Raw genomic sequence first — 21,905 nt, 5'->3', positions numbered from 1 at the left:
AGACTAGCACAGCAATTTTTAGCAGTTTTAAAGAAAGACATGATACATTAGGACACAAGAGTATTTTAAGAATCTGAAGATAAATAACAAAGCTGTCTAACGAAAAGAAGTTAAGCAGACTGCATAAATTATGTTAGACAGATTACTTCTAGGAAATTATATTGTCACAAACATGACCTACCTATACATCAAAGAAGTGCTGAAGCCTCACGTAAGCAGAAGCAGTTTGGACCAGCTGTCCTTCATTACGGGTTTCTAGCTTAGCTGAGGGTTAGACCCTCAAGTCTCTGCTGACAGATGTTTGAGTAATACTTTATTTGGTTGCTTTTGCAAGAAAGGGCTGAAATTGCTGACAGGAATCTTAAGAGTAACTTGAATTTGCAATGGTACCTGTTCCTCGCAGGTCATCTGATGCAATTTTATGTATGTAAGTAAGTAGCTCTGAGTCTTCCTGAATTTCATGAGTAGCCTTAAGGTCTCACACAGACAATTTGTTAAAGCTTACTACCAGATAGAGGGCCTCAAAAACCCAAAAGAAAGAGGATAAAATGCATAAAGTCTTTCTACTGAACAGACACCACTGTTAAGTGATCTGAGTGGTCAGTTTAAAGGTGTTTATTTTCTTAATGGGACTTTAAATATGAAATCATTACCCCTAAACTGAAATTGTTATTAAGTACCAAACAGCAAGTTATGTTACACCACTCACAGCATGAAATTAAGTTCCCTTTGAAGGGTGCTGCAGTCAGTTTACAGTTGTGGTTTCCGCAATTATGTGAGAGGAACGCTCATTCATTAGAATCCATCAAGTTTATCTATATTGTCTTTTTTCACTTTTCTGTGACAAATGTCTAACTTTAAGTCCTATAAACATTAGGTATGCAATATCCTCAAGGGTCTCAAAGAAGAAGCAGAAGCCTTTTTAAGGATCTTAATTTTAAAGAGATATTTAGGAGAGAATTTCTGTTTAGTACTATACTTTCATTATTCCCCATTAAGGCTCACAGTTCATACAGAGCTAACATGTCAAAAGAACCCAGTATTTGTCCTAAGAAACGTAAAAAGGAAATGAAAAGGTAAAACTTTCACCTGGGTAAATCGAGGGAACAGGTAGAAAAACAAATATAGGGATCTACAAGGCTGTAATGTGGAAAAAGCTCTGAATAGACATTCCTGAATTTTTCTTTCTTTCAATTACCTGAAATTTCTAGAGTGACACTTTGTTAAGGGTCAGACAACAAAAAGGTGAAGCAAGCTGTCAGGACAAAGATTTTCTGAAATGCAAGGCATAAGTGAAAGTACTGGCAAGCAAAATACATATTCACCTGGTACTGTGGTAAACACCATTAATAATTTACCTCTTGCTTACTGAAGGAGAGAAAAAGGGATCAGCTTAAGTGCAGTGTTATTCAGAAAAGTTAAAGGGCTTAAAGTAACAGGTATGCTCAAAACCATATTAGAATAATACAGCTGAAAACAGTATTTTTTAACATTACTTAAAGATCCTGGGTTTGGATCCTTTTTCTTTCAAATAATCATAGAGTAAATTCTGTTTATCCTAAAATATAGGCAGTGTTGATCTTCCTCTTTTTTTCATTTTCAACAACAAGAAATACCAAGATAAAACTAGAAAGGAGAATCAGCTTTAGCACCGGTAGCAAAAGCAATGAATTCTTTTTTCTCTCTTCTCCCAGATATGTATTCCAGACATTAAATGCAAGAAGCAGTTTCTGTAAAGAGAAAAGCACAGCTTCAACTTGTAAAGAAGGAAAATATTAGCAGGCTGAGTACGGGAAAAGTAAAGGAGAAGAGAAGGGAGTAAGACTCCTTTTCAGCTACAAAAATAGTTCTAACTGAAGTTATCATAAGGACTATGTAACATAATTGCTAATAACAACAGTAAGAGAGCTAGAACTAACGGAGCCTATCCACCATTATGTGCAATAATTTGTCATTGCCACCAGGAAAATATTTCTTATTGAGGGAGTAGACAGGCATTTAGAAATGCAAGAAATAAACCAGCAATTTCTACAGAGATTTTTAAGAAAACATTCTTGGGCATCTTCTCTTAAAAGTCAAAAGATATTAAATACCTGCAACTCAGGGTCAGTGTTATAAATAAGAGCCCACATGAACACCAAAGAGTGAACATAAAATTTACCTGAAAAAAACCTCCACAATTTTAAAATATTCTCTATATTGCAGACAGTTTAAGCTTAAGCTTTTAATAATAACTTGTATAATTTAACATGTTTATCTGAAGGTGATATTTCTAAGCATCTGAGGATTTTTACATGGAAAAAGGGGCTGATTTTGTCAGCTTGTTGGGAAGTTCTTTAATCTTCCCAAACACAGGGACCTTGCTGCAAGCTCACACCATCGTTTCATTATTCAAAGCTGTTCTTACCTTCTCTATGACTTACAGGACTGCAGCTAATTGTTTTCCTGATAAGACAACCTTGGCTGCTGTTGCTTGGAAAAAGCAGCAAATGCTGATCTTTTATAAAGAAAATGTAGCTTCAAGACTAAATTGTTCATATTATTGTAGACAAGTCTGTCTACCTTTGCCAACAAACTACACTGAAATAGAAAACATGTATCGCAATTTGTGATTTATTTAGATGAACATGCTATAGGTTCTATTTGCAGTAAGAGTCAACTTTTAATTTTGTATAATGACTAACACCAGAGCAACAAAAAAATAACAATCCTTTAGTAAATTATCTGACTTAATGTTCAGATTAAAAAGTATTATTTGTGCATTATTAGTGGGCTTACTTTACATGAAACAACATATTATTCCTTAAATCACTCCACATACAACTTCAATTTTCAACAGGAAAGCACTGAGCCCATTTAAAAATAGAAATCTTGAGTTCAGGTAAGTTCAGGCAAGTTCAGGCTTGGTAAAAACTTACTAGTTTTAAGTTAAAGCTCAAAGGATTATTTCTTACCTGATTTTGTAATTTCTGGAAAAACCCAATATTAACTAAGTTAAGTTTTTGATTTTTTTATTCATATTTTAAAATGTATTTTTCCCTTTAGTTCCCATAGTGAAACACAAATATACATATAACAACAATCATTGTGGGATGCATGGGATATTACAACTGCGTAACATGAATTACTGAGAATATCATTTCATTTCAGATCTCCCATTCAGTTAATGATATATATGCTTCTGTCCCAGTTGTTAAGACTGGAGTTATCAAACTAGCCAGGTTATCAGTAAGAGCACAGTTACAGTAAGAGAGATTAGCATGCTCTGGTCAACAGATTTCCTGGGTCTCATGGGTTGTGATGACCTCAACATTACAAGTCAGTAATTGCAACAAGTCAGGACCTGAGCTCCTTAATTTACCGATAACTTAGGTATGCTTACATATGCTACAGTCATAGTTTTATTCAAATGGACTTAAGAGTGAAGAGACTAAAGACTATCTGGGCCAGGTTAATGTTGCTTGCTGAGTACACTTGGGGTTTAAGTGTCCACATTAAAGCTAACTCAGGCAGACAATAAATCCCCCCTCCCCAAACATTCTCCTCCCCTGCCCAATATTAAATACATGACAGGAATAAATACTGTTAGCATACCTGATGGACTCATACTGTGAGATAAATGCAGAAGACATTGCAATCAAAGAAAGCAAAATGAGTAATCAAGACAACTTAACTGAGATGGATTTCTCTTAAGTTAGCTATGCGCTAAAGTGTGCTGCTGAGGGTCAACACAGGTCTGAAAGGCCTATTACCCAAAGTCCAAAAACGCCCTGACATCTGTGCAATTTTAAATAACCTGCCAAATTAACTTGTCTCCTCTCATTCACACGTCTGTGACATGTGCAACATTCAAGATACCAACTGTCACATTCAATCCTCACATGGACTAAAAGTCTATGAAATCATTTGCTGCAGCAGTATTACTGCCCTACTGAGACAGTATGTGTTACATAACCTGTAGCACTTTAAAAGCCTGCAAGAAAATACAGGAACAGACTTGCACAGGAGGTAACGTTGGTGTAGAATAAAGCATATAAACAACAATACCAGATAATCAGAAGACAAACAACAGGTTCCCTGAGAAGATGCAGTGATGTAGTCTGACTATCTGGTAAGCCAATCTGGTCCTGGTCCCGTTGCTTTTCTCAGGGAACTCCTGCCATCCTTTCATAGGTGCGCAGCTGTAAAGGTTTCCTGCAGGGACAAAGCACCCATTTCAATGACAAAACACGGAACTCTGGAACAGTTCTCTTGAGGTGAGAAAACGCTTAGGAGAGTCACAGAATCACAGAATCACAGAATCCCAAGGGTTGGAAGGGACCTCAAAAGATCATCTAGTCCAACCCCCCTGCAAGAGCAGGGTAACCTACAGTACATCACACAGGAACTTGTCCAGGCGGGCCTTGAATATCTCCAGTGTAGGAGACTCCACAACCCCCCTGGGCAACCTGTTCCAGTGCTCTGTCACTCTTACAGTAAAGTTCTTCCTGATGTTAACGTGGAACTTCCTATGCTCCAGTTTACACCCATTGCCCCTTGTCCTATCACTGGATATCACTGAAAAAAGCCTAGCTCCATCATCCTGACACCTACCCTTTACATATTTGTAAACATTGATGAGGTCACCCCTCAGTCTCCTCTTTTGCAAGCTAAAGAGACCCAGCTCCCTCAGCCTCTCCTCATAAGGGAGATGTTCCACTCCCTTAATCATCTTTGTGGCTCTGCGCTGGACTCCTTCAAGCAATTCCCTGTCCTTCTTGAACAGAGTGAGTGAAACCTTGCAGTCAACTGTTGGAAAAGGACTTGGAAAGACCTTAAAGAGTATGCATTTGTTACACCAGTTCAACTACAAGCACTTAAATAATGGATAGCTGGAATTCATTTTGCTGTATTTCAGAGGCTTGAAGCTAATTCATTTTGTGTACTAATCACTGTTTTAGCATTGAGCTTCTTACTGTGCTAGTGTTTGGTTTACCTTAACAATTTATTTCTCCTTTTCTAGCCCATTACAAAATGAAGTAGTTTAGAAAGCACTGGAAGGTATTTAAAAATTAATGAAAGGTAAGTGAATGTTACTAATTCACTGATCAAAGGAGAGTGTTTTGTGTGTTTTATAGAGCTAGGAACAATGACCATATTTATTATTATGCTTACTACTGCAATGTTTCATTATTACACAGCTATGTAGTCATGGCTGTCATTTTAAGACAGGAAAAGAAAAACATAGACATACACTGCAACATACAACTCCAGCTGTTTAGCAACACCTAAAAAAAAGCCCCCAAAACCCAAGAATGATGCTTTAGTTTTCACTGTATTCAAGGTGACTGTGATATCTGTGACACTAGACCTGACCTCATATAGATCCTAAAATGCTACACCACTCAAAAAATCACATCAGACCAAACGAAGGTTGAGACGAGCCTCTCTGAGGAGGTACTATAACAGGAAACCGAAGTACCAGAGTATTCACTCACCTCATAAGTCATAAAAAAGGCAAATTAACCTGTGCAAGCAATCTAGTAACAAGAAGTAGTAGCAAAGGGATTTTCAGTCCCCAAGAAATTGAGTATGATGTGCAATAAATACCGCAATGCAACAATATCACAGTTTGTTACTGCCAACGAGGGTACACACCCCAAGCTTGATTAGGCTGCCCCCCAACTGCTACTCCTGCCTTCTAGCTCTGGTGTTGCTTTGACCTTGTGCCTAGCCAATTCAGTTTGCTGAAATCTTTCCCTCTCCGGCAATGAACTGACCAGTTCACACTGTTCCATGTGCAGTTTCCTGATATATAAAACTATAATGGAATGATAGAATGGTTGAGGTTGGAAGGGACCTTTAAGTTCACCTATTCCAACACCCCTGCCGTGGGCATGGGACAAATTCCACTAGAACAGGTTGATCAAAGCCGCATCCAACCTGGCCTTGAACACTGCCAGGGACTGGACAGGAACAGCTTCTCTGAGAAACCTGCTCAGTGTCTCAGCACCAATTAGCAGAGATATGACCCAAAAAAGCTAGAAAGCAAAAGTCAACTTCATGAAGCAGAGAAAGTAAAATATACTCAAGACTGACACTCCATCTGTAAGTCAGAGGGGACCCTGAACAGCTGTCCATATGGCTGTCAGCAAAGCAGGAAAAACATGCCAAGAAAAAAATTGCACTAAAATTTCCATGAAATTTATATTTAGATATTTGCTAATGCTAATTTATGCTATGAATATTGGACTATATATTTTTTAAACAAACAAAAACCCCATTACATCACACAAAAGACCTCAATACACCTTACCAATCATGCATGAACTGGACACAAACTCCTCCTTGACCTTGAAGACTTATGTTCTAAAGCATGAGGTTTTGATATTGTTTTAACAGAGAGTTAAGTGTTCTGATGAAAACATGGAGAATGCAGAGGGGATTACCAAAATCCTGGAAGCAGAGCAGAGATAAAAGCTTTGAACAGAAGCACTAGTTCAGATTCCAAGTCCAATCACCTCCCACCAAAGGGATACAGCCTCATTCCTTTTTTTGTTCCTCAGACACAAAACAGAATTATGTCAAACATTTTCATTTTTACACCATTGCTCACCACTCTCCCAGCTTCAGAGGTGTTCCTAAGTGGAAAGCTTGCTGATCTTCTGAAGAGTCTAGGTGTCTGAACTTTCTTCTCTCTTTCCGTACATTACCTTTGAAGATTATATTGTAATTCTCATGTTGCCTTGGTCATGGAAAGATATGTTCCATTGTATTATCAGTATGGCCATCATACTATAGTGTATTTCGCCTATTCGTTTGCACGATTTTAACTTCAGATGGTTCTCAATATTATTATTGTATTTCAGGGTGCTTGTCAGACACATTCCATTATGAACCTAATATTTTAAGCATTATTTAAAAAAATACGTTCTGCTGGCACCTGCTTTTAGCTCATCCAGAGCCGTTTTCCTGTTTCACTTACAGTTCCATTTTTATTTGAGAGAAGACCGTGCAGCAAGCTCACTGCCTTGGACTTCAAGAGAGCAGACTTTGACCTCTTCAGGAACCTGCTCAGTAAGGTTCCATGGGATATAGCCCTAGAGGGCAGGGGGGCCCAAGACTGTTGGTTGATATTCAAGGATCACCTGCTACAAGCTCAGGAGTGCTACATCCCAGCTAGAAGGAAGTGCAGCAGGAGGGCCAGGAGACCTCCTTGGATGGATAAGGAGCTGCTTAGGAAAATTCAAATGAAAAAAGAGGCTTATAAAAGGTGGAAGCAAGGACAGGCAGCCTGGGAAGAACACAGGGATGTTGTCCGGGAAGCTAGGGACCAGGTAAGGAAAGCTAAGGCCCAGTTAGAATTACACTTGGCTAGGGATGTGAAAGATAATAGGAAGGGATTCCTCAGGTACCTTGCAAATAAAAGACATACTAGGGACAACGTGGGCCCTCTCCAGAAGCTATCAGGAGAACTGGCTACCCTGAATTAGGAAAAGGCTGAGGTTCTTAATGACTTCTTTGCCTCAGTCTTCACTGACAAAGGCTCTGACCGCACCACCCAAGTCTTGGGAGGCAGATGCAGGGACTGTGAGAATGAAGACCTTGGGCCCACTGCAAGAGAGGATCTGGTTTGAGACCATCTCAAAAATCTGAACGTACAAAAGTCTGTGGGACCTGATGGAATCCATCCGCAGGTCCTGAAGGAGCTGGTGAATGAAGTTGCTAAGCCACTGGCCATCATATTTGAAAAATCATGGCAGTCGGGCGAAGGTCCCAACAACTGGAAAAAGGGAAATATGAATGCCATTTTCACAAAGGTGAAAATGCATGACCCAGGGAACTACAGAGCAGTCAGTCTCACCTCTGTGCCTGGCAAAATCTTGGAGCACATTCTCCTGGAAACCATGCTAAGGCACATGAAAACCAAGGTGCTTGGTGACAGCCAGCATAGCTTCAATAAGGGGAAATCCTGCCTGACCAATTTGGTGTCCTTCCATGATGGAGCTACGGAACTGATGGACAGGGGTAGAGCAGTTGATGTCATCTACCTGGACTTGTGCAGAGCATTCGGCGCTGTCCCACATGACATCCTTGTCTCTAAATTGGAGAGACGTCAGTTTGATAGGTGGACCACTCGGTGGATAAAGAACTGGCTGGATGGCTGCACACTAACAGTTGTGGTCAATGGCTCAATGTCTGGCTGGAGACCGGTAATGAGTGGTGTCCCTCAGGGATCGGTGTTGGGACCGGACTTGTTTAACATCTTCATCGCTGACATGGACAGTGGGATTGAGTGCACCCTCAGCAAGTTTGCCAATGACACCAAGCTGTGTGGTTCGGCTGATACGCTGGAGGGAAGGAATGCCACCCAGAGGGACCTCGACACGCTTGTGAGGTGGGTCGATACCAACCTATGAAGTTTAACCATGCCAAGTGCAAGGTCCTACACCTGGGTCGGAGCAACCCCAGGCACAGCCAGAGGTTGGGCAGAGAAGAGGTTCAGAGCAGCCCTGTGGAGAAGGACTTGGGGGTGTTGGTCGATGAGAAACTGAACATGAGCCGGCTTTAGTGTGCGCTCGCAGCCCAGACAGCCAACTTTATCCTGGGCTACATCAAAAGGAGCGTGACCAGCAGGTCAAAGGAAGTGATCCTGCCCCTCTACTCTGCTCTTGTGAGACCTCACCTGGAGTATTGTGTGCAGTTCTGGTGTCCTCAACATAGAAAGGACATGGAACTGTTGGAACAAGTCCAGAGGAGGGCCACGAGGATGATCAGGGACCTGGAGAACCTCCCGTGTGAAGACAGGCCGAGAAAGTTGAGGCTGTTCAGCCTGCAGAAGAGAAAGCTACATGGAGACCTCATAGCAGCCTTCCAGTATCCGAAGGGGGCCTGTAAGGATGCTGGGGAGGCACTCTTCATTATGGACTGTAGTGATAGGACAAGGGGTAACAGGTTCAAACTTAAACAGGGGAAGTTTAGATTGGATATAAGGAAGAAGTTCTTTACTGCAAGGGTGGTGAGGCACTGGAATGGGTTGCCCAGTGAAGGTGTGAATGCTCCACCCCTGGCAGTGCTCAAGGCCAGGTTGAACAGAGCCTTGGGCAATATGGTTTAGCGTGAGGTGTCCCTGCCCATGGCAGGACGGTTGGAACTAGATGATCTTAAGGTCCTTTCCAACCCTAACTCTTCTGATTCTGTAATTCATGGGTCATGATGATTTATCTTATTTGTTAACAAGGTAAAACTACCTGTACAGCAAAGCTCACAAACCTTACCAGAACACCTATAGATCACTGCAGCTTCTTGTAGTTCTAGATCAGCATTAGTACATATTTATGTCAATCTTTTACATTGGGGTCAAGGCCATCACAAAATTCACTAAATAAAAAATCCAAAGGTATATCAAAGCCATGCCTGTAACAAAAATACTTTCACTCAAAGCTAAAGCTGTGAGATCAACAATGCAGTAACTAAAGAGATCAAATCTCTTTCAGTGCCCCCACAGTCACTAGAACAATTGCTGGTTTTTTTTTCATGCTTAAATAATAAAACGATTGTGCCCCCTCTTATAGAGTTAAGAAGGTATTTCACACTGAAGACAATTTATGATAAGTGCATCAAAACAATACTATACAAGTCGAAGTCAGCTTCAAGTTGACATTCAATCACAAAATACTTGGAGCAATAAATGTTTGCTGGTATATCCTCATGAAAAAGGCTGTAGGTAATATAGAGAATACAGAAATGTTGCAACAGTCATGGGTAAAAGACCTTGCAGAAAACTTGAGTACATGCTCTTAAGTTGCTATATCACAGCTTAAAAAAGAATTTGATAAAGTATTTAGGCCAGCAATCTTCCACCAAATCAGCACCTATTTTTCTGTAGTTCACACAAAGCACAACTACTTCATCTGAAATTATCACAGCTGTCAACTACTTTTAAAACTACAAGAAGCTGGAGCTTAAGTTACTACTAATACATAAGCTCAAGTAAGTTCATGAACTCACCCTTTAGTTCGTTCCATAGGTTCGAATGGTTGGAATGGTTTCAATTAAGCGAACTCTTACTACCCAAATACAGGTTTTTGCATTAGCTTTTCCCCCTGTAATTCTTAAAGTGGGCATACACAATGAAACAAGCCACATAATACTCTCAGGAGGAAAACAAGAGTAATCACCTAATTTTATAGTTGGAGGAAGCAGACAAAGAAGTTACTATAAATTACTTGTGCAAAGATTTAGGTATAAAAACTGTGTAATCCCAGATCATAAGTCAGGACGACAGGAAAGGCATTCAACTTGATCACCTATAAAATAAATGAACATGCACGGATAAAAACCACACAAAAGAAAAAAAAAATCAAAAACCCCACCCCACAACAAAAACCAAACACCCCCAAACCACAACCAATATTTTCAGAACAGTATACTTAGGTAACAGCAGTTACAAAATGCAGTTCATAGCATAATCAGATGGGAATGAGGAGCAGTGGGAGGAAATCCCTTAAACTGCCAAAAATTTCAGCTTTGTGAAACTATTCTCAGCATACACAGAACGTATTCAAGACTCTCTAACTGCAGTTCTCTTAATCCCAGTTCATATTTCAACACGCACTCAATGAAGTGTAGCAACACCAGGTAAGATGAGAACTGACATACAAGTGTGAAAGCTTACGAAGACCTTGCAGTATGTTTTTGAAATATTGTAGTATCTTTGATTAAAATACCCTGAGGCATAATATTCTTTGATATAGTTTATGCTAAAAATGAATAATTATAAATCTAACATTGGCAAAATGAAGTATCTGCTGCTGTCATCAGAAGTTCCTTTGCTTTATGGCATATGAAGCTTCCTTTACAATAACTGGAAAGATAAAGGGTAGGGAAAACCAACACACATAGCTGTATTGAACACCAGCACTCCACAATACTGCTTCCTGTTATGCACCTATAAGTAGAGCAGTTTTCCCTCAGATAGTGAGAAGTGCTACTTCTTCCAAACCAGCTCTGGACAGAGTCTACACAGGATGAGTTTTGTAACTAGTCACATTGCATAAACAGAGCTATTAAGCTTACTACACCTCATGAAATAAACTGCAAGCTGCTTGAGGGAAGGAATATCACTGTTTTAGTGTGATGACTTCTCCGCATTTGGAACTCAAGTCAGAAGTGTTTTAACTACTATCCTTGTATCAACTGCTCAAATGACATAGCTGATGGACTGCATCATCGTAAGTATCCTACACAGAACACATCACAGACCTCTATCACACAGAAATCTGCCTAAATAACACAGAAGCAACATACTATCATTAAATAATTTTTGCAGATTTAATACCTTTCCTGAAGAAGCATTTTTTGCTGCCTGAGGATTATAACTGAACAACTGAGATTTGTCACCACAGAGAGTTAAAAAAAAACAAACAACAATGATTCTGGAAAGAAATCGAAGAGCAATTATAGGTAGTATAAAGTGCTTGGAAAGATAAATGTAATGCCAAACAAATAATTTTAGGGCGGAATATGTAACAACTACAACTGTTCAAACTGACGGCTAACTTCGATGTCAAAACAAGCACCTGACGGAAAAATCTGTTTTAACCTCTGTTCACCAATGATTATTAAAGAATGTTAAGCATTTAAAAAAAAAAGTAATTAAGTAAACTCCACAAATATTAACAGTTTCTCATGTATTTTGATAAGCTTACTTTTCTCTTTTTCCAGAAAAGCTAACTTATACGAGACAAGAATGAACTTCTCAAACTCCATTGTGTCCATCCTTAATGTTAGCTCTTCACTACTATAATAAAATAAAAATAGATACAACAGATCAAACAAAAAAGCCAGTGAGCAAAGGAAAGGAGAACAGCAAAATAGCCATTAGGAAAAAAAATTTGGCTTAGCATAAGCAATAGGGTTTATAGGCTGATTCTAACCACAGGTCGTAATAGCAACTTCAGCAACACATAAAATTTGCTGTGAAGTCATATGGGCACCAGACACCTATCTCCACAACTCAACTCATACTCTAGTTTAAGGAACTATAAAATATAGCTCATTTGAAAGAACTATCACCTACTTGATCTTCCACAGGGAGAAAACTGCCATTCTCCTTGGGTATATATAAACTGAAGTCACAACACAACATGCCACCAGCAGCTAAAGCTAACCAAAAAAAACCCCACAGATGCAACATTTTTCACATTGGTATATTTCTTTGAAACTCTATAATAAATATACCACATCACCAGGAAAAAACAAAAAGGGGGGAGCAACAAAATTATTTTTATATTACAGTTCAAACTAGTTGGTTCTACTAATCACTGACAGACTGACAGTGAAGGAAAAACAAGTAACCTCCCTCTCCACAGAGTCTAGATGTCAGTTCTGCAAATGCCATAAGACCTGATTTCAAGACAATAAGTACCCTGTATCAGGCAAATTTAAAAGAAACTAAAACATTTTCAGGCCAGATTTCTTCTGCACCATTGCTACTGAACTAGAAACTGAACTGAGCCTGACATGAGATACGAGACTAAAGCAGGGTAGAAACATATAAAAGAATAAGAAAATCAGATATAAGGAAATAAAACACACTTAGTAATTAAGGCTTTGAGCTTTGGCTACGCTTCTGATGATGCCAACAAATTCCAAGTTAGGCATAAACACCAGGACATAACTGGATAGCACTTAGCCTGTCTCATATTTAGGTAAACCAAGACTTGAGTGATCTACAATACAATTTAAGTATCAGATCTTAAGCACCAAAAGTAACAGCATAAAGAATATATCTTATTTATAATTGCAATAATTTTCTTAATATTTATGACTCTGAGCACTAGAATTCCACAACATGTGGCAGTATATACACAAACTGAAAACATAACTGAAAGAGGTTATCAGACTGATTCTCAATACTACAGATTTGGGGTGAGAAGATTCTTATGCTTTCTACAGCATGTTGTAATTCCAATAAACAAATTAAAGTACATACTGACATTACATAGAGCAGAAGGAAAAAAAATTTAAAAAATTGTATGAGAATCATGTTTTATTAGATTTAGAATCTTGCTATAAAAAAAAGTATACAGTCATAGAAGCTTCAGTTTTAGCATTCTACTTTAATGCAATAATGCTTCATTATCCCACATAATACAGAAATACTTTCAGTAACATAAAGTGTAATTATCCTATTGATGTTAAACGAAATTTGTGTAAATAATTTTTCACTACAAAATCAGAGATTTTTAAACTAATAATGCAGTACCTTTAAGAAACCATGGTAATTCAATTAATGATTTAAAATCATAGAACATACATCTTGAACAACAGGAATTTTTCCAAGTCACTGGAGAAAGCTACATGATAGAAACTGTAGTGAGGAATATTCTCTGTATTTATGTAATGTGTGTTTCAGAAGGTATCTAACATTTGCCTGTCATTCAGCCAGATCCACCCATGAACATATAGAATGTCAACAATTTGTTGCAACAATGCTCAAAGTAGCATTGCATAAGTAGTTATTAAAATACTGTTGCTATTTTCAGTCTTGCCATGTATTTCCCAACTTTGGTGAAGTTTTACTGTGACATATACCATTACAAGTACTAACTGTTTCCAATGATAGAACTAAATAATATTTATATATATAACTCAAACATACAAAGAAGGTTTGAATGCATTATGAATATTTCTTCGTCAGAAGATGGCACTACCTTCCACAACCAAATTTAATTTAAAAAAAGAAAGCAAATGTCAGGGAATCACAGAATCACAGAATCCCAAGGGTTGGAAGGGACCTCAAAAGATCATCTAGTCCAACCCCCCCACAAGAGCAGGGTAACCTACAGTGCATCACACAGGAACTTGTCCAGGCGGGCCTTGAATATCTCCAGTGTAGGAGACTCCACAACCCCCCTGGGCAACCTGTTCCAGTGTTCTGTCACTCTTACAGTAAAGAAGTTCTTCCTGATGTTAACGTGGAACTTCCTATGCTCCAGTTTACACCCATTGCCCCTTGTCCTATTACTGGATATCACTGAAAAAAGCCTAGCTCCATCATCCTGACACCTACCTTTTACATATTTGTAAACATTGATGAGGTCACCCCTCAGTCTCCTCTTCTCCAAGCTAAAGAGACCCAGCTCCCTCAGCCTCTCCTCATAAGGGAGATGTTCCACTCCCTTAATCATCTTTGTGGCTCTGCGCTGGACTCCTTCAAGCAATTCCCTGTCCTTCTTGAACAGAGGGGCCCAGAACTGGACGCAATATTCCAGATGCGGCCTCACCAAGGCTGAGTAGAGGGGGAGGAGAACCTCTCTTGACCTACTAACCACTCCCTTTCTAATGCACCCCAAGATGCCATTTGCCTTCTTGGCCGCAAGAACACACTGCTGGCTCATGGTCATCCTCCTATCCACCAGGACCCCCAGGAATAACATTTAATAATAACATTTAATAATATACATTATACAATAATATACATAAAATATATAACAATTTAATAATAACATTTAATAATAACATCCCCAGGAATAACATTTACAAAACCTGCAACTGCCCTAACAGTAAGAAACCCTTGGCTTCTGTTTGATCAAAGTGAGCTTCTGTTTAGTCTTGAAAACAGAAGCAAAGCCCTTAATTACAAAAGCTAAATCCCATTGTGGGGTACTGCATTTAAGCTTCTGGAGGAATAAAACAGTTGAACAACTCCAGATATTCAATTTTGCAGTACTAAAGAGAGATTATATTAAATTGCACACTTACAGAAAGATGTTTTTTAAATACTTTCTGCATCACCTATATGCATTCAATGTTAAATCTCTTTAACTCAAATCATTTGTATCAACTAACACTTCTCATCTTTGCCATAACATCGACAAGCAACAATTATTCTCTGGTTCATTATCAAATATAATACAATATAATTACCCTGCTTAACATAAAATCCTCTTTGATTCCAAGGCAAAGAGGTAAAAATAAAGGCAGGTAATATTTTAAAATATTTGATCATTACTGGTTTAAAGCAATAACATAAAAAAAAAAAACATATAGGAGTATACTTTTTTCCTCCTTTGGCAATTACTCTGTATGAAGATTTCCACAAGATGGTGCTACAGTCCTATTTTTGAAAATATCACATATTTCCAATGAATTAGCCTAACACTTAGAAAAAAACCCTTGTTTCATAGTTAGGATGATGAACAGCAATTTGCAAGGTCTAATTTCAATTAAGGAGCATAGCATGCTCTTACTCTGTAACTTTTCAAATTATTTTCTTTTAAACAACAGGAAAAGTTCTATTGCTAAAGTCCCAAAACTCTCAGCTAAAGTTTATATAACATAATGGATCACCGTATGTTCTTCTGTTTGTATGCATAATAAAGTCAATTTATATTCCATATGGTTATAGAAAAAAAAATCGTAATTATTGTTAAAACATATAAATCACTTTTTACAGCATAATGTCAAACAGCTGCTTTTGCCTTTATTTGCAAACTGCCAAAAAAAAAAAATCCACTGTTTTTGTGATATCAAAGTCCAAAAATCCTTTTAAGTGAAGTGAGCATTACAGCACAAAGAAACCTTGATATAGTAGGCTACCAATTTACAAAGACTAATACATATATGAATAAATCTTATCAACCTCACACATCTTTGGTATGATTATATAATGTTTATGCAAGTCTTATATCTACTTATATCTCTAAAAAGAAATTCTAAAACAGCTCCAAATAATAAAAATGTTTTGTATCTTTGTATACTGGATGGTCTCCATCTGTGCTGCTGGTCTTAAAATGTGTTGGGTAAGAGCACTAAAACACTCAACACATCTCTCTGCAGTCAAAGTCTGTGGACTTACTTGCATATTTTAGTGTTTAGGATCAAACTGACCCTCGCTTTGCCAGTGTTAATGGAAGCCATAATGTGCTGGTACTCTCCAGCTCAGCATGAAAATTTATATTAAAAAAACCCGACCAAACAAAAAAAACACACACCCAAAACCAGCAAAAAAGTACATATTTGAAATTGTATATTTAAGTATTCATTAAGACTTATTCAGCAGTACAGATGGTAAGATGGTATGCAAGAATGCCTCTTGGGTGTAATACGCAAGTCCCAGCAGGAACGTTTCCAACAGGATGTAAACCACAGTCCTCAAGCCTGCACTTTAAAAAATATACTACTTAGCACACTGCTAACAAATGTCAACACAAAAATACGCTGCTGTAATGACTTCACTTTACAAGAGAGGGAGGGGTAAATATTTGAACAGTTTTCAAAAAACAAAAATTAAGGTTGGAGGAAGGAAAATCAATACACAGATGCACTAGACAAATATTTATTCAAAGGAATAAAAGCACTGGTGATCATTACATATTTGATATATTAAAAATTCAATGCTGTACAAACATACATATTAGGTCTGATATCTGTAAGTCCACAGAGACCAGGTCTGAAGACCTGTGCTTTCAGGTCTTCCCAAAGGTGTTGCTTGATGTTTTCAACAATTCTGAGGTTTCTTCAATTCTGAAAATAAATTTTGTTTACACACACACACACTCTTATTAAAATATGGTAAGAAGTAACTGATTTGCCTTTAACTTTCTAATATACTCAAAATATTAACAAGCGTAATGAAACCTTGTTTCCACTCATCCCCACTTTTCCTCTGCAATTGGTTTGTATTTTAAATGCCTACCACATATCTATAAACCTTAACTATAAAGTAAGCTACACAGTAAAATTAAATCACAAAAAAGACTACAGCGTTTTTGAGGCCAGGCCGTTACAGAACAGAAAATCTCTTGCTAAAGAAACATTACCCAGCAACGCATTTCTCTGCAAGTATAATGAAAACATTTCTTACAAAAAGAAATTCATTACAGATCTCAGGACTAGTATCAAATACACCTTAGAGTTATCACAATGCTTAAGCTAAAACTGGTTTACTTTACTTTAAATAACAAAAACAGAGTTAAGGTAATGGAAGAAAAGTTGCAAGTACCTGGGATTTCCTATCAGAAGATAAAATATTTCAGTTCCCTGTCAACCAGATTCAAAACACCCTTTAATCTCTTTAATCTGTAGTTAATACTATTAAGAATGTTTTCTGCTGCTTTTTAGAAACCAAAACAGTGATTCATCCCACAAATACAGAACTATAAGTGGATTTATTATCCAGTGGAGTCATAAGGAAATGCCACACCTGATGTAGAGACCTTTGAGGTTTGGAACACATGTACATTCTCTATATGCCTCAGTCAAGCACAACTCCCTCCTGGGAAATGAATTCCTGCTGCCCTTTCCTATTACTTACATTTTACTTATCCTTTCCATTCTTTGTCTTGTTGTCTCCTGCAATTTAAAAGCAACAAAGTTAGTGAACTCTTCAAAGCTAACATTCTTCACATGGACTTTCAACCTAAAAATTCATAGAGAAAATGTGACTTTAAGCCCTGCTTGTTAAAGAAACATTAGAAAACATACCGAAAAGATTTTTATGAGACAGACCTAGATATAGTTTCGCAGTTTCCCTGTTTTTGACTAGTAGTCTATACAACTAAAACTAATGCTTACTTGTTCTCTTGATCTCAGAAAAGAAATTAACTAAGCATTTGACAGTTTTACTTACCTTTGAAATGTCTGTCAGATCATGAGAATTAATGGTCACAGCTTTGGGAGATGGGTCTGGGGATAGTAGTGAACTGTATCCAGACAACTGATGAAGACACTCTGGCATCTCTTCCCTCCTCTCTGTATCTATGAAGAAACAGTTGGTTTTGGGTCACCTTTGCCTTCTGCTCTCTTATTGCAAGGTCAGCTATCAAATAAGCTTGATTTACAGTATGTAATAACAGAAGAGAATGCATTGTTTAGAGACGGAAAAAGAAAAGCTAATGGTGAGAGTCTAAAATAGGCTTCTCATTTGCTTAAAACAAGATGAATGCTGTATAGTATGTATAACACACATAAGGCAAATTCCAAGATTACTAGGAATGCTACCTTTATCCTTATTACAATAAAATCAACCCTTAAAGCGTAATTACTAGGTCAAACATTTAATAGTAACTTAAAATAGGTTATGTTCTTTTTATTGTAAATTGCCTGTTCAAACATGTCATTAATTTGTTCTAGTAACCTGTCTTATAAGCAGCAGAAATAAAAAGATAATATCATCTTCTTGCTTAAAAGCTGAATGAAGGTCTGGCTGTTTCCCTAGCTCTCTTCCTGCTGGGATAAGTTTAATATCCATTTAGCAGAAAGAGACTTCTCTTTTTACATTGGGAAGGCTCTGATACTCTTTGCAATATTAGAATACTATTGCTGGAGAACAGAATTTAGCATTTGGAAAAAAAGTGATCCCTTGTGCTTCTTCTAGTACAGCCAACATACCTTTAGAACTTTTCTAGCTATATTATCCTGCTTTTAAAATAATATTATATTACTTCTAAGTTATTAAAATTAAAAACTTTTTCTTCTGTACAACTGTTATTCCTGAAGAACACTACGACCAAAAGAACATGAACGCATTTCAAGTACTGTACATCTCAGAAAACTTAAGACTGGCCATGTAACTTGTATGCCTAAAATTTCCTGAATCATATTTTAGAAAAGCAGGAATAATATGAATTCAGAGAATTCCAGAAGTATGAAAATATGAAAATTCTTTTTTAAACACCATCAGCCTGCTTGCTGATTGCTAAGACCTCAACTGTCAGTAACATACCACTAAAGTTATGAAAGGAAGAAAAGATGTTGCAACTTTCAAGGTCTGTAAAAAGAAAGTCCCATTTCTGACACTTGAAAATTAAAATGAATTTTGCCATAACCAAGAAACTGCCTTCCTAATTTCCATGAAAACTGAATTACTGAGATTGCCTTTTAGTTTCAGTGCAACAGCCCACCACTGGACAAAAACTCCTAACAAGTGAGAATGGGAAACAGAATATCTTCCTTACTACTGTTTGTAGGCATAACAGGTGCCATGAAGGAAACAGGACAAATTAAGAAAGAGAATGATGCAGAGTAAGGGCTAAATAGCTACCACTGAGGCAGACAGAAGAATTAAAAACATTCCCCAGGCCATAAGTAATTTCTTTCTCACTTCAGGCTATTTCATTTACTACTTGTACATTAGCAAAAACCTAGAAAGGAAGAAAAGATTTTGTCTTGATCTTCAAAATAAGAGTTCAACAAAAATACTACTTGGATAGCTAACTCTTTCAAAAGGGATGAAACTATAGCAAATATTCAGCAGTGAGCTGGAAAACACCACAGATTGTGAATGAAACGGCCCTGATTTGTCCCGAGCCATTATAAATGCAAAAAACATAATCAAAATAGTGTCGCATTTATGATGACAACAAAGCTGTGGCAGCAAATATCATTCATGTTTATGAATAGCTTATTTTAAAAACATTATAACTGCTTTAAAGTGCAGATAACATTGTTTTTCACAGCTTTAGCTATAGAACCTTAATTAAATTCGCATCTTTATGTTTAGTAGTTATTTGTAACCATTAATTACTGTATGTTTTCAATAACGCTTTAAAAACTATTTCAGTAAGTACAGCTGCTAAAGAATAAATTACAAACACGAAACAACTGACAGGTTAACTTGTAGTTTGAAGCACCCATTTAAATTCAGAGGTCACTAAATTGCAATTGTCTACTTAAAAAAACACTTTTTTAGTTAAGGTCAGCAAGAAGTGTTTAGCATATGATATTAAAAATATAATCATTAATACTCACCAGGGGAAACTGGAATCCTACTAGAAGAACCTTCTTGACTTATAGTGCTTAACTCTGTAGGTAACTCTCTCTGAAATACAAATTTACTACATTTTAGCCATACACTTAAAATCATCTTTTGACCAAACAAAAGTATATTTAAGTACTTTGTAATTTAGTACTTAAGTACTAAGATTAAGTCATTTAAGTACTAGTGTATGCATTTGCTACACCATCCAGATATGCTGGGACTGCACAGATGTCTTTACAGGACTGAAAAAAATCCAACATTTCCATACATACATTGCATTTGAAAAGTAGACTACTGCTGTTTATAAACAGTTCAAAACGAAGTCCAAATATAGTGATAGTGACATAGCTCTGGTATTAGCAGAATGAACAATCAAATGGTTCTTGGTCTGTGCTAACAATTACATCTTGACATTGTCTGCTGTTACCTTAACAAAATAAGCTTACCTTCTACTTTCAGTTGATATCCAGAAATGCAGCTCCTCAGTCCTAGAAAAATTAGCCTATACATGAACTGAAATTTGTGCCATGTAAGTATTTAGAATTCAAAAGTATATTTTAGGCTAGTCTCCCAGGCTCCTAAATGAGAGAAGGCTCTTTCAAGAAAGGTTCCAAATTTAACTCTATCTAGCTTAGAAAAGGTTGTTGAAGGAAGTAAAATTGTACTAACAATAAATGTTCTGCAGTGCAATTTTCTGATTTCAAAATAAAAAGAAGAATCCAACACTCACACAACATCTGGATTTTTTTTCACCAGTGAGTTATCATTACAATTTGAAATCTCGGCCTTCAGTAAAGTATAGCACATTATATCCTGCAGTAACTACACCAGTTAACAGGGGAATATTACACCCAAATAAGTCAAAGAGGGAGAAATAGTAGCCATTGTATGAGAAGAAGCCAGAAAAAAAGACTGTAATAATGGATACATTTGAGAGATCTGCACTGACTACTTCTGCTCAATTCTTTCCATCGAAATAGATTTGGTAGCTTTCAGACCTTCCCAGAGCTAAATGCACAGCTGCAGCTATTTTGGCAGCAATGCAAGACAGATCTTAGCATTCCTGCAATGCTGGCTAGATGCCAAAAAATTCCCTGAAAAAAATAAAAAAATGCAAGAGTAAGAAGAAAGGAGTAATTCTGAATTGTTTCTCTATATGTGAAGCACAACTTGGATGGAATTTCATGAAACAAAGAAGCAGCAATTCCCTGGGCCAAAGGATTATTTCTTGGCAGTTTTCAAATGCCTATTGCAAAAAAGTTAGGTTTTGAAGACTTTTTTTTTTTTTTAAACATATAAAAACCAGCTTATTTTGCTTTGAAAAAAGGACAAGCAACAATGCTACACAAATTACATTCAAAATTCTTTCAGCAGTGACTTCTTTCAGTAACATGCAGTACAGAAATACAATTATCTTATTGGAATTTTTAAAGTGGTATTAAAGTTAAGTATTTTCTAAATATTTTCCAAATGTTATTCCAAACCTTTGAACAACTGAAATAAACTGTTACTGAAGTAATAATAAACCAAGTTTACAGAAAATAGCAAGCCTACTCTGAAACAGACTTTCCTGTGGTCCTACCTCATAAAAGCAACGAGTATTTCTTGGAGAATAGACTTCTACCCAAGAGCAAAACTATGGCTATTCAGCTGAGGCACTTTTGAGACTGCTGACAGACAAAAGTCTTATCACTGGTGGTGTTATCTGGACTTATAACCATTGATAATTAAATTACAATATCCATACAAAATTGATTTTAAATTGTAAATCACTTTAGCTTTTACCAACAAACTGTGTTTAAAACATAAGTGATTGAGAATGTCAATCTTTATCATATGAGTACAGCCTTTAGAAATAACCTAGTGACCAGTCTGAACACTTCATTTTGAGACTTTACATAACTAGCATACTTGCAAGACACACAGAAAAAAAACATGTCTTGTATACATGCATTAGCAACACTCTGAAATCTGCAGACACAGAGCTTCTGGTTACAAGTAAATTCAACAATTTTTACAATTACAGAGACAAATGCAATACTGGTCAAGTATTTTCTACAAGGGCTTTCAACTTCTGGAAAGCATCTGACAGCATCTGAAGGATATATATGAGATACTTAAGCATATACACTCTGAAATTAAGCATGTGATCACAAAA

At 37.1% G+C, this 21,905-nt stretch overlaps 1 protein-coding gene across 2 annotated transcripts in view; it reads right to left on the bottom strand.

The window, feature by feature from the left end:
* Window positions 1-16,308: 16,308 nt before the first annotated feature.
* CEP44 (centrosomal protein 44) overlaps window positions 16,309-21,905 on the bottom strand; it is a 16,953-nt gene continuing 11,356 nt past the window's right edge. For both annotated transcript variants that reach the window (XM_065694647.1, XM_065694656.1), the window contains 4 exons: window positions 19,738-19,807; window positions 17,618-17,745; window positions 17,303-17,340; window positions 16,309-16,512 (listed from right to left, as the gene is read on the bottom strand). In XM_065694647.1, coding sequence (XP_065550719.1) covers window positions 16,455-16,512; window positions 17,303-17,340; window positions 17,618-17,745; window positions 19,738-19,807 — 294 coding nt within the window. In that variant the 3' untranslated portion in view covers window positions 16,309-16,454. The remainder of the gene's footprint in view (window positions 16,513-17,302; window positions 17,341-17,617; window positions 17,746-19,737; window positions 19,808-21,905) is intronic.

This window comes from Lathamus discolor, chromosome 1 (genome assembly GCF_037157495.1).
Source record: "Lathamus discolor isolate bLatDis1 chromosome 1, bLatDis1.hap1, whole genome shotgun sequence".
NCBI classification, from domain to species: Eukaryota; Metazoa; Chordata; class Aves; order Psittaciformes; family Psittacidae; genus Lathamus; species Lathamus discolor.
This window is presented reverse-complemented; position numbering and strand designations above follow the sequence as displayed.